At 51.0% G+C, this 12513-nt stretch overlaps 1 protein-coding gene across 1 annotated transcript; it reads right to left on the bottom strand.

Moving 5' to 3' along the window:
* Positions 1-266: 266 nt before the first annotated feature.
* LGALS3 (galectin 3) lies at positions 267-4838 on the bottom strand. Its single transcript, XM_033063093.1, has 7 exons — positions 4774-4838; positions 2620-2673; positions 2458-2480; positions 1751-2224; positions 1523-1611; positions 1088-1256; positions 267-491 (listed from the first exon to the last, which is right to left on the bottom strand). The coding sequence occupies exons 3-7, from the start codon at positions 2473-2475 to the stop codon at positions 336-338; spliced, it is 906 nt and encodes a 301-aa protein (XP_032918984.1). The 5' UTR covers positions 2476-2480; positions 2620-2673; positions 4774-4838; the 3' UTR covers positions 267-335.
* Between the last annotated feature and the right edge of the window lie 7675 nt (positions 4839-12513).

The following is a 12513-nucleotide window of genomic DNA, read 5'->3' as shown; positions in this document are numbered from 1 at the left end:
TCTCCTGAAATACCTCATCCTGTTCAGGCTTGGAGGCTGTCAGGTTTTCCCTGTGCTTCCTAAAGGACTGCTGCCCCTCTTCACAGGACCAGGGACAGAATGCCAAGTTCCTCTCCACAGAAATCAAGCTCCTGGTTGCTGTGGAATCAGGAATCCAGCAGGAATCCAGCTCCTTCCAAATCAGAACTGAGCTTGCCCAGACGGCATCACGTCTTTACAGACAAAACTAAAACCAAACGTTAAGGTAAAATGTTTTATTACCTCACAGTGCTGTGGTGAGAAGGCACTTGTGTCACACCACAAGAGAGCAGAGGGTTTGTTGAGTTCCCCCCCAGTTAAATCATGGTGGGCACGACGCTGGTGAGGGCGATGTCCCCCGCGATGCAGAGCTTGGTGACCTCGTTCAGCCTCTTCTCACGGAAGTTGTACTGCAGCAGGTGAGCATCATTCACAGCCACCTTGAAGTGATCCGTCTCACAAAGGATCTGGAGCTGAAATAAAAACCCCAAATCAGCCCCAAAACCCAACTGGGTTTATTCTAGAAGGAGTTTTAAGGCAGGCACTGAACCTGCTGAGTCCAGCCCTGGGGCATGTGGAGGAGCAGCTGCAAACACCAGTGCCCTCTGCCTTCCCAAAACTCTCCTGTGCTCTCCCTATTCTGTGTTTTAGCCCAGTTTCTGCCTCCTCATCCCTATGCCAGTCCCTCAAAGCAAGACTGCACAGTGTGAACCTCCTGTGTAGGAAAGAACACCTGGTGAAGAGCTGCCAGCAGGGAAAACATGTTACAGAAACCTGTCCAACCACTGTGCAGAGCAACGGTGTAAATAAGGAGGGTTTCATAATCCTTGGGGATTCCAGGAGGGGGGAGAAGTTATGCCCTGGGCAGCTGGAGCTGCAGGAAGGGTCAGAACTGCTGGGAAGGTGCTGTAGGGACAGCCAGGGCAGCACATGGGGTGGCTGCCCCAGAAACACCCCTGGGAGCCGATTCCCGTGCAAAAAATCCATGTCCTTACACAGCTCTCATTGCCCAAACCCTCCCAGTGCTTTTGGTGCACTGAGACTGAGCTGGGATGGGTTTTTCTGGTACCTTGAAGGGTTTTCCAGCTTCAAATGGAAACCTGGGAGCTGTCCTCTCCTCCTTCCCCCAGATATCTTGGAATTTGGAATTGCAGACGATGACTTTCTTGTGGTCTTCCCTGAAGCGGGGGTTGAAGTGGAAGGCAACATCATTCCCTCGTTTGAAATCCAGTGAAAACCTGCAAAGGCAACAATGGATTTGCTGCTTTTGCCACAAAAACTCTGGACTCTGTTACAGGGCTACCCAAAACCAGCAGAAAGAAAACCCCACAGACCCTGCTGGGTGGGCAACAACAGCGCAGTTACACATTGATTTAGTGCAATATTTGATGTTACACCAGACAGGTGTTATTCAGGAATGGAAACAAGTTCCAGCCCCCCTGCTCCACCCAGCAGTGCCCATGGGAGGCCCTCACCCACCCTCGGAGCTGGACACCCCCAGTACCTGTCAGGGTTGGGGTTCACAGTCCCAGTGATGGTGATGAGCAGCCGAGGGACGAGTCCTGCCTGCAGGGGCAGCTCAAAGGGCACTTTCTGGGAGACAACAGGGACTTGGTATCAGCACAAAAATCGTGTCAAAAACCCAGTGCCACCCCTGGGGACAGCCAGCCCAGGCCCCTTCCATGGCCAAGCAAAATCAGCCCCAGAAACCCTCCTGATGACAGAGCATTACCATCGGAGGAGTTGGTCCTCCGTGAGGAGCTGGTGCTCCATGGGGAGCAGCTGGTCCTCCTGATGGAGGAGTTGGTCCTCCCTGTGGAGCAGAAGGCCCAAATCCAGGATGGCTGGGTGGTTGTCCTGGGGCAGGACATGGCCCTGTTGCTGGTGGCTGTCCAGGGAATGCTCCAGGTGCTCCTGGATACGCTCCAGGTCCTGCTGGTCCTCCAGGGTAAGCTCCAGGTGCTCCAGGATAAGCTCCAGGTGCTCCAGGGTAGGCTCCAGGTGCTCCAGGGTAGGCTCCAGGTGCTCCAGGATAAGCTCCAGGTGCTCCAGGGTAGGCTCCAGGTGCTCCAGGGTAGGCTCCAGGTGCTCCAGGATACCCTGGGAATGCACCAGGAGCTGCAGGTTGGTTCCCCCAGGAGGGCCAGCCCTGGGCTGGGGGGGCACAAGGGGCTGGGTTGTTGCTGTTGCCCAAGGCATCAGATAACTGGGGACAGAGGAGAGGAGAGAACAAGGGTCAGGTGGGGCAGATTCCTCCTGGGATCACACTGAGCTCTCCAAAATCCACCTTTGGCAGCCTGCAGCATGGCCGAGGGCAAGAGCTGTTCCACCTCTCAGCTGTTCCAGAAAACCTGATGTAACTGGAGAGAAGGATGTGCTCCCTCCCATCCCAGCCAAAGCCACAGCCCCACAGCTTTCTAAAGAAATCCACATACTTACAGAGAAACCGTCTGACATTTTTCCTAAGAAAAAAAAAAAAAAAAAAAAAAAGGAAGTCAGTCATGTTTAACCACCCGCACCACCCAAAAAAGAGATTTTTTTTGAGGGGAGTGCCAGTTTGGAGTGGCAATTGATGGGAATTGCTGAGTTGCCATCACATACCTGCCCAGCAGAGCCGACAGCTCCGGTGCCAAAGAACAAACCCTGGTCCAAGACCTGCGAGATAAACGGGAGTCACCGCCGGGAGCAGCCGGAGAGCTCCGGGTGAATCCACCACCGAGCTTACAACACTCCCGGCGTTATTCACTTCCCCAGCCCTGAGGCGCCATCCAGGAAAGTATTTCCATTAAAAAAAAAAAAAAACCCAAACGGGATCCCCGGGGGATGCAGGCACAGCATCAGCGGGAGCTGCACATCCAGCACAGCACATCGGGGACATGGGATGGGCTGGAGTGGGGACAGGAGGGTGGCAGCCAGGGATGCAGGTCCCCTTCTCCTCCCGTACATCCAGAGTTGTCCCATTCCAGCGTGGGAGGGACACAGAGGCTCCGGGCCAGCAGATAAAAGCTGCTTTGCAAGTTTTGTGAGTCCACAGCATGGCCTGTGCACAGGAATAGCCCGGCTGGGTTCCTCCCATCAAAGGGACATTCATAAGAGAAGGAAAAAGGGAGCGCCAGAAACCAGGAAAGAAAAGGGAAATTCCAAATTTAAAACAGAGAAGGCAAATTCTCTTTCGAAAGAAACATTGGGATGCACAGAGCCCGCAGGAGGTGTGGCTGCCCTGCCTCAGGAATAACGAACAAAAGTTTGACAATTAGCAAATCACTCCTGTCCCTGCAAAACGCTCATTCTCCTGAGCCCACCGGGTTTTTAAAAACCGGCAGCCTTCTCAGCAGAATCCAATAGCCCGGAGTGTTTGAGCAGCCCAAAACTTTTATTTGCCCTCTGGGTTCTTTCTAAAGCCCTGGGGTTTGCCAGGTGGAGGCAGGGTGCACACACACCTGGATGCAGCCAGGTCAGCTTTATTCCATGGCTTGTGCTGCTCCAGTGCGGGCTCCTGCATGATCCCCTGCTCCCCTGGAACACCTCAGGGAGTTTTCCCTCAGCCCCCGGTGGGACAGGGGGGGTAGAGCCTCGTGTGTCCCTGGGGACAGCCCTGGACACTGTGGAGTCTGTAACCAAAATCCCCCAGCCCCACTAATCCTGTGGCACTAAAGTGTCGCCTTCTCTCTGTCACTGCAGTCCTGGAGCTCTCTGGAAATGCCCCCCTGGGTCACTCACCAGGGAAGGGGTTTTCTCTCACCTCCTTCAGCAGTGCCCCGGTGATGGATTGCAGAGAGTCACAGCACCAGAGAGGCTGGAAAAGCTCTCTAAGAGCATCGAGTCCACCCATTCCCCCAGCAGTGTCCCCAAGTGCCACATCCACACTGCTTTTAAATCCATGCAGGGATGGGGACTCCAGCACTGTCCTGAGCAGCCTTCTCAGGGCTGGACAAACCTTTCCACGGAGGAATTTTCCCTAAAATCCCGTTAAACCTCCTCTAGCTGCTCCTCTAGTGCAACACGAGGCCATTTCCTCTCACCCTGTCTCTTGTTCCTGGGGAGCAGAGCCTGAATCCCCCCCAGATCCTCCTGGCAGGGACTTGTGCAGAGCCACAGGGTCCCCCTGAGCCTCCTTTTCTCCAGGCTGAGCCCTCCCATCTCCCTCAGGGATTCTCCAGCTCCCTCAGGAATTCCCCAGCCCCTTCCCATCTCCCTCAGGAATTCTCCAGCCCTTTCCCAGCTCCCTCAGGAATTCTCCAGCCCTTTCCCATCTCCCTCAGGAATTCTCCAGCCCCTTCCCAGCTCCCTCAGGAATTCTCCAGCCCCTTCCCAGCTCCCTCAGGGATTCTCCAGCCCCTTCCCAGCTCACTCAGCCCCTCCTCATCCTCATTCGAGCTCTGATTTCCAGCAGCATTTGGGCACCTGAGCTCTCCCTGCCCCAGGAACATCCCAGAGCTGACCCCAAACATTCCCTATATTCACACCAAGTGGAAAAAAAAATTAAATAAAAAACTATTTGGGAAAGAAACGCCAGTTCCCTCCCCTCGGGTGCTGTTCCTGCAGCTGCTCCCCCGGCTGTTCCTCACTCCCATCCTTACCCCACAGGGATTTTGGGGAGCACACAAAGCTGTCCAGCACCCCACACCCCTGCAGCTCCTCACAGCCACCATCCCACCATCATCCCTAAAACCAGCAGAGTCCCCCTGGCACCCCAAACCCTTCCTTTCCAGGGATTTTTGTGCTTTTTCCCCCCCGATCCCCGCATCCCCTCACCTGCGTGCGGCGGCTCCGCGCTCTGAGCTGCGGGACCCGCCCGGGCCGGAGGCGGGGACGGGGCGGTACCGGGAGGGTTCCGGGCTGGGGACACCCGTGACAGCCCAGAACAGCGCTGGGCTTCCCCTCAGCAGCGCTGACATCACCAGCGGGAGGCGTTAACAGAGAATAATTTGGGGTTTTTTTTCTCTGTTTGTGCCAGATGTTCCCCTTGCCAGATGTTTGTCTCACGGCTCCATCCCCCCAGCTTTAGTGCAGCTCGGTAAAACAGCAATTAGATTTAAAACTCTGAACATTTTCTCCTTTATAAAAGCCAAAAAGAGCTTTGCTTTCACTGCACACAGAGGATGGGCTCTGGGAAGCTGTTGGAGGCAGCTGGGTTTTCACCAAACCCGATTTTATTTGAGGTTGAGGGTGAATCATCTCTGGTTTGCTCCATGGGCTTTAAGCAGTGGAAAAGAACAAGGTGGTTTTGTGCTGGAATCCTGATCTGCTGCCCTGTGCTGCTGGGAGAAGGGAATGGGATGGAATGGAATGGAATGGGAGAGATTAGAATCAAACAGAAGAGAGGATTCCATTTGGAAGACACCCACAATAACCATCTAATCCACCTCCCTGACCAACTCAGGGCTGACCAAAGGTAATTAGGGACGCACCCTCTAATTGGTGTCATTACACCAATATAGAATGTAGAATGTAGAAACTGCTTCTTTTAGCCAGCACCTCATCTAAAGGGCTCAGCTGATACTGCAGCTGATATAAAGATAGTAAAAAAGGGCAAAAATATGTTCACTTTAGCTCTGATTGATTTGAGTATAAATTCCTCTGGTTCAAGATCTGGCTTTAAAAAGGGCTGCCTCCTCTCCATCAGGGCCCCAGCCTGGATTTTAACACCCTTCAGCTTCATATAAAACTTGTCAGGGATTAAGACCAAACTTGAGGGTGTAAAAATGCCAGGGATGCTCTTAGGAGTGGCTGGAAATTAAGTATTTCAGGGAAATATGTATATTACACTTAATATGTATTAAGCAATATATATATAAAGAATATTAGTACATAAGAAATGCACTTAATTAGGGAGTGCTGCTTCACTCTCCTCTCACAGCACCCATCCCACAGTAAACAGGCACTGCAATACCTTTGGAGGTGTTTTAGGGCAAAGGGACCTGGAGAGGATTCAAAGCTGAAGGATCCTTCATCATGGCATGAGGAGCAGGAGTTTCCTGAGCCTGTAACACAAACCAGGCTGCAGAAATTCCTTAGTGCCCAGGTTCTTTCCTTCCTCCCTCAGATTGCCTCAAGAAGCCTTTGGGAAGAGAGATTTCCGTGGAAAATGTGAATTGCTATTTTCAGGAATTTACTCAAAGGCTTCAAGTATTAACCAGAAACAAAAGTATCTGACCAAACGTCAGTGCATACAGAAATCAAAACCAGATCTAATTAATTAACTCACTTAACTAAACCAAGCTGCAGCAAGGATGAGGAGTGAGGTTGGATGGGGCTTGGAGCAACATGATCTGGTGGATGGTGTCCCTGCCCGTGGCAGAAGTGGCTTGAAATGGTCTTTAAGGTCCCTTCCAGCCCAAAGCATCCCGTGATTCCGTGATTCAGCATCCACGGGGTGGGTGCTGGAGCCCTTTGCACACAGAGCCAGCGATGCTCCCCTCTGAGTCAGCCCGTGGTGACTCACAGGACACCGAGGTGTGGCCACTGAGCCTCACAGTTTGGGATGCAGGGAAGTGAAAGGTTGGTTCTTTGCCTGGAGTCAGCAGAGCAGGGCTGGAACACCCGGGCTTTGAGGGAGATGAAAGACACAGATCTCACTCAGAGCGTTGTGATGCCCAGCCATGCAAGCCTGGCTCTTCCAAAGTGGGCAAAGAATTAATCATGCCTCAAAAATCAGTATATGCTGTGGCTTTGGATTTTTTTAAGCACTCCCAAATATCTTGTTTTCTTTAGAGAACCCTCAATGTTAAACCAAACCCTCCTTGGAACCATGGATGATATAAATTCCCAAATTGCAGACCCAGGGGGTGGGAGATGGAGGACCCAGGGAAGTGGATCAGCCATGGGACCACCTCATTTCTTCACTGCAGCCAAACACTCTAAGCATGAATTAACTTCCCCATTTTAGAATTCCCAGCATTTCTGCAATGGCAAGAGCCAGGTGATGTCTAACAGTGGCTGGGTCTGGCTGGGGGAGGATTTTGTTCTTCACTGCAGCTGCAAATGATTAATTGATCTCTGAGAGTTAAATAACTTTAAAGCAGTGATTTCAAACTGCTGAATGGAAAATAATAAACAGAAAGCTGCTCCTCTCTTCCTGATGGCAAATTAATGTGGAGGAAACCAATCTAGAGGGCAGGAATCTCCATGGCAGGAGAGATCTTCCCTTCCCAGAGCAGAACAACCCACGTGCCCAAGTTTCCCTGCCTTGTGATTTCTGTGGCCTGACGTGTGTGGGACTGGCAGCACCCACAGTGTGCAATGTTTGGGCTGCAGATCTGCCACGGGGGCCGTGCTTGGCACCATCCCCAAGTGCTAAATTCAGCCACCCCTGAAATCCCTGCCTCTCCTCCCTGTGCCACCTCCCAGCCTGGGGAGCTGGGACAGCATCCCCTCCTTTCCCAGAGCTTGAGGAGCCTTTGTGGAGCTGGGACAGCATCCCCTCCTTTCCCAGAGCTTGAGGAGCCTTTGTGGAGCCCCTCACTGCACTTCCCTGAGGTGTCACTGCATTTCCAGCCCCACATTCCAGTGGCTGAGTCACCTCAGCAATAAAAAAGGGCAGCACAGCAAAATCAGGAATCTCCTCTGTGACCGGCCAGACTTGAGCAATATCCTCCCAGGACTTGTGAGAGCAGAGATTGAAGAGCCCCCCTTCTCCTCCTCCTCTTCCTCATGCAGCCCTTTGGGGATTTGGTTCACCTCTCCCTCCCCAAACATCACTTTGCCCCAGCACTGGGGAAAAAAAAATTCAGGAGAGTTTTTTCTCAGCCATAAGAGGGAGGCTGAGAACTTCAGCAACTCAAGTTTGATGGCAAAGGAAGGAAAATCAGTGGATAAGGAGCACAACCCCTGCTGCTCACATCAACCTTCATGTGCACCAGCAAGTCTGGACTTGCTCTCCTTATCCTCCTTTTATTCTTTTTATAAAGCACCAAAGCAAAATTCCTGCCTTTGGATCTTCCTCCTCCTCCTCCTCCTGGAAAACACAAATCTGCAGCTCACCCAGACCCCTCCCCAGGAGAGCTGCAAGTCCACCCCAAAAAGCTTCACCCAACTTCTCATGCTGAGGCTGCAGATGAGCAAAACCTGCTAAGGTTTGAAGCTTTTATGTTATTAAAGATGAGGAGAAGAGAAGCACTTGGAGCCTGACATTCAGATCTGAGGCATAAGTTGCTTTTCAAGCTTTAAATGACTCTTGTAGCAATTTGTGTCAGCAAAGATTTTATAAAAGTCCTCAAACTCCCCCTGGCTTTGAGCTTCAGAGAAATTCCACCCTCCTCTGCAGCCTGGTGCCCAGGGGGCCTTAAGGAGCATCCTCATGCAAATATTATTAAATAACTGCAGGAGAAATGCCTGCAGTGACCCCAAATGCTGGTGCACATGGGGCCAAAGACCCCCATGGGCTCATTGCCATCCAAATCCAAGACCTTGGTGCTTTTTTTGGTGCTTTTCTTGCTTTTCCACCCTCTGTGCTTGCCCAGCCAACCCCTCCAGAAACTACTCCAGGCTAAAAAGCTGAGAGGAGCAGTGCTGTGCTGAAGGAAGGGATTTAATCAGTTCATGGCAACCCTCACTGAGGGCAGGGAGAGCCCCCCTTGTCTCTGGGATGGGTGCTCCATAAGGAGAATAAAATCCCTGAGTGACACCACACTGAGCACAAAACATGAGCAGGACAGCCCAGCCTGACCCAGAAAACCTCAATACCAACCACTCTGAAGAGTTTTAATAATATAGAGTTAAAGCAGCAGTACCAATCACTCTGAAGAGTTTTAATAATATAGAGTTAAAACAGCAATACCAACCACTCTGAAGAGTTTAAACAACTTTATCACACAGCAATCACTGAATCTTTGAGGTTGGGAAACACCTTTAGGATCATCAAATCCAACTTCACTGTGTGGTTTTTGCCATTTCTCAGGAAACCAGAGGAGAGGGAAAGGGAAGAGCTTTGGAGGAGTCCCTTTCCTTCTTTCCTGCACTGCATTTTTGCAGAGCACAGAAATTCATTCTGCTAAGAAGCCTTGCACTAAGCAGGGCTCAGATTTAAACCTGTGTTTGTTCTTCCTGCAGCAGCCAGAGCTCAGGCAGTGCAATGTTTGTGCAAAGGTGCAGCTTATAACAACCTCTCCCAGCAGCACCATATGCCACTAAAATGTTGTTTTCCCCAATTTTTTATCGAGTTCAGTGTTAAAAATAATCAATAGCAGACAGAGCTGCTTCTCCTGGAGGCTTTGCAGGGGAAGTGGAGCAGCAGCAGAGCCCTCTGGTGATGAGCAGGGTGGTGAAGGGGCAGCCTCCAGCACTGAGAGCAAAATCCAGAGGGATCACATCGTGCTTGGCTTTTACACAACACTCAAAAGCTCGTTTTTCCAACACCTGATATTTTTATTTTTTTTTACCCACTCAGAGCAGTTTTTCTTGATGTCACTTCACTCCCACTCTCCTTTTAGCAGCTCCCTACTCTGGCAGCCAGGGCAGAACCCCAGGAGAGGAGCATCAAGACAAGGATGGTGACAGTGGCAGCACAGAGCCATGAGTGTGACCACCCCAGTATTCCAGGTTTATGTGGTGTTGCTTTCTGAGGGGAAAACAGGACAGAATCCAGGCAGAAATGCAGAAATGAAAGCCTGGCATAGAAGCTGATGAGACTTTGAAGTGCCTGAATTAAAAAACTTTCAAGATAAACAACCCTGTCTCCTTGAGGAGTGCCAGCAAACCCTGGCTGTACAGAGCTCAGAGCAGTGAGAGCAGCACCAGGGTATTAAAACATTAACTTTCCCCATTTTAAATGAGTTTAAACTGCGATATTCTGTCACCTCCTCTGTGCTGGAGGGTGCTGCCTGTAACTGAAGGGAGCACAGGTGAATTGGAAGCATCACTCTGAACCATTTCTGTCACACAAAGAGCTGTGATGTGAAGTTTTCACATCATGCAAATCAAGCGCATTCCTTTGAAAAGGCAGCACAGCACAGTTACTTTTCATTAACAGCTCAGAAAAGGGGAGTATCCTGACAGAAAACCCGTGCCCAGCACCTCTGGGGGAAGAACCTTCATATCCAACCTCAACCTCCCTGGCACAGCTTCATGCCATTCCCCATTCATGCCCAGAAATTCACAAATGAACTCCAGACTTTTGTCATCTTCTGACTTGATTTCAAGAATGGGTAAATTCTATATTTGCTTTTAGCCAGCCATAAATCAGCACTATTTTCTTAAGAGATGTGTGATTCTGGTGGGAAGGGACACTGGGAGGTTCCTAGCTCTCACCTGGAATAAGACTGAGCTGATACAGGAGTTTAGGGGTTAATTGCTACAGGAGTTCCCTCCCCTAATCACAAGAACATGAATGTGCAAGAGCAGGTAAGATCTTGCACAGACAGCAGGACCTGAAATGAAACCCGGGGTGTGCCAAGGGCTGCTCCACACGGCCCTTCCCTGTCTTGTCATGAGAAAGTTGGGAAGAGGACAGGAACACAGGCACTGAGATTTTATCTGTCTCTCATTTAGCAGGGAGGGTTCACTCTGGAAAGGGATAACAGGGAGCAGAGCTGCTCCTACAGCCACACTGAGTACCCCTCCTCACTTACCTGGGTGTAACTTGTAACTCCATCTCAGCTCCTGATCTGCTGCTCAGGGGATACAAAGTCCCATTGTCATCACACAGCACAGCCTGACCAACCAGGGCATCTCTGAGACAGAATCACAGCATCCCAGAATGGTTTGGGACCTTAAAGATGACCCAGTTCTACCCCTGCCATGGGCAGGGACACCTACCACGAAATCAGGGTGCTCCAAGCCCCATCCAACCTGGCCTTGGACAATTCCAGAGATGGGGCAGCCACAGCTTCAAAAAACCTGAGAGATTCTGCAGGCAAGAGTGACCAAAAATACATTCCCTGGCTGTTAGCAGCTGGCATTTTTAGTTAACTCATTCCACTGACCTGTGAGAGCAGAGAAGTTATAATAGCTCATCCCACTACATCAACCTTGGAAATGGGAAAACTGGGCCAACAGTGAGTGAAACAGGGGAGAATGCCACAGTGGAGCCAGATCCCTCCCAGAGCACAGCCCAGGTGCAGAGCTCACTCCCTGCATGGCACAAACACCCACCCACGGCACAGCTGGCTCTGAATCCACTTGGGATCCTCCCACAGCTGTCTGGGGTAAGCAGAGCCCAGTGTGGGACACTGGGAATTATTCCTGCTGTGTGGATGCATTCATTGGGAGCTTTGTGAAAGCTGATACCTGTGGTTGTTCATTTCCCAAGTGACACTCAGACACCAGTGCCTGGGGAATAAAGGTTGTTTGGGTTTATGGAATTGCCCTCTAACAACTGGAATTCTGAGCTTAACAAACAGGGCAACCAATATTAATGAAAATATGTGTGGAATGTTCCATCCTCCCAGAGATGCCAAAGGGCTCTCACTGCAGAGGCTCAGGACACCCTTCCCAGCAAGGTGGGAGGGTCCCTGCCCACAGCAGGGGTGGAATCAGATGGGTTTTAGGGTTCCTTCCAACCCAAACCATTCTGGGATCACCATCTCTCTCCTGGGTCTGGCTGGGCAGTGAATCCATTGGTGTCTGGGCACAGCAATGGATCTGGACTCACCTGCAGCACCACTGAAGGCTCTAGGCTGGAGAAAATCTCTAAGATCAAGTGCAACCATTCCCCCAGCACTGCCAAGGCCACCACTGACCCCTGTCCCCAAGTGCCACATCCACAGAGCTTTTAAATCCCTACAGAGATGGGGATTCCACCACTGTCCTGGGCTGCTGTGCCAGGGCAGGACCATTCTTTGCAGGATGAAATTTCCTTTAACATCCAATCTATACCTCCCCTGGTGCAGTTTAAAGTAATTCCCCCTCACCCTGTCCCTTGTCCCCTGGGAGCAGAGCCTGGCCCCTGTCTGGCTGCACCCAGGGAGTTGTGCAGAGCCACAAGGGCCCCCCTGAGCCTCCGTTTCTCCAGGCTGAGCCCTCCCAGCTCCTTCAGCTGCTCCCCTAAAAATATTCAGCTGAAGATTTCTGGGTCTGCAGGGCAGCAATTAACCTAATTGGATCTGCATGGCCATGTCTTAACTGATGCTCAGGAGCTGCAGACAGAATTCATTTGAGAATTCCAGAGGAAGGGACAATGGCACAGCTGAAGAGTCAGGATAAAGCACTGTCCCCACACTGCACTGCTCTATTAACAGATGTAAGGGTTATTTTTGGACCATGGCCTAAAAAGAGCTTTTCTCAAGCCATGAAGTGGATAAATAATTTTGTTTCTAGTCTTTCCTGTTCACTGCTGCCATTTTTACCTTCCCTGGAGGGTGAAGGTGTGAACCAAGACAGCAGCATTGGCCAGCTCAGTGTGAACTGCTCTGCAAGCCAATAAATGAAAATGCAGCCTCAGGTGATGCCCAAATTTAGTAGCTCACACTGATGCCAAGCCCTGGAGTTTCTGTAATTCACTTTATGCAGTGTGTAAGAACAGTGGTTTGGGGGTCACTTACCACATCCATGTGTGCC

This window comes from Catharus ustulatus, chromosome 6, assembly GCF_009819885.2.
Source record: "Catharus ustulatus isolate bCatUst1 chromosome 6, bCatUst1.pri.v2, whole genome shotgun sequence".
Classification (NCBI taxonomy): Eukaryota; Metazoa; Chordata; class Aves; order Passeriformes; family Turdidae; genus Catharus; species Catharus ustulatus.
The sequence above is the reverse complement of the archived record's forward strand: the minus strand, read 5'-3'. Positions and strand labels throughout refer to the sequence as shown.

Excerpts from the sequence above, each read along its gene's own strand:
- LGALS3 (XM_033063093.1), bottom strand. Across the intron at positions 1,257-1,522 it reads GTGAACCCCAACCCTGACAG|GTTTTCACTGGATTTCAAAC; the intron begins GTACTGGGGGTG and ends TTGCCTTTGCAG. Across the intron at positions 492-1,087 it reads AAGCTGGAAAACCCTTCAAG|CTCCAGATCCTTTGTGAGAC; the intron begins GTACCAGAAAAA and ends TTTTTATTTCAG.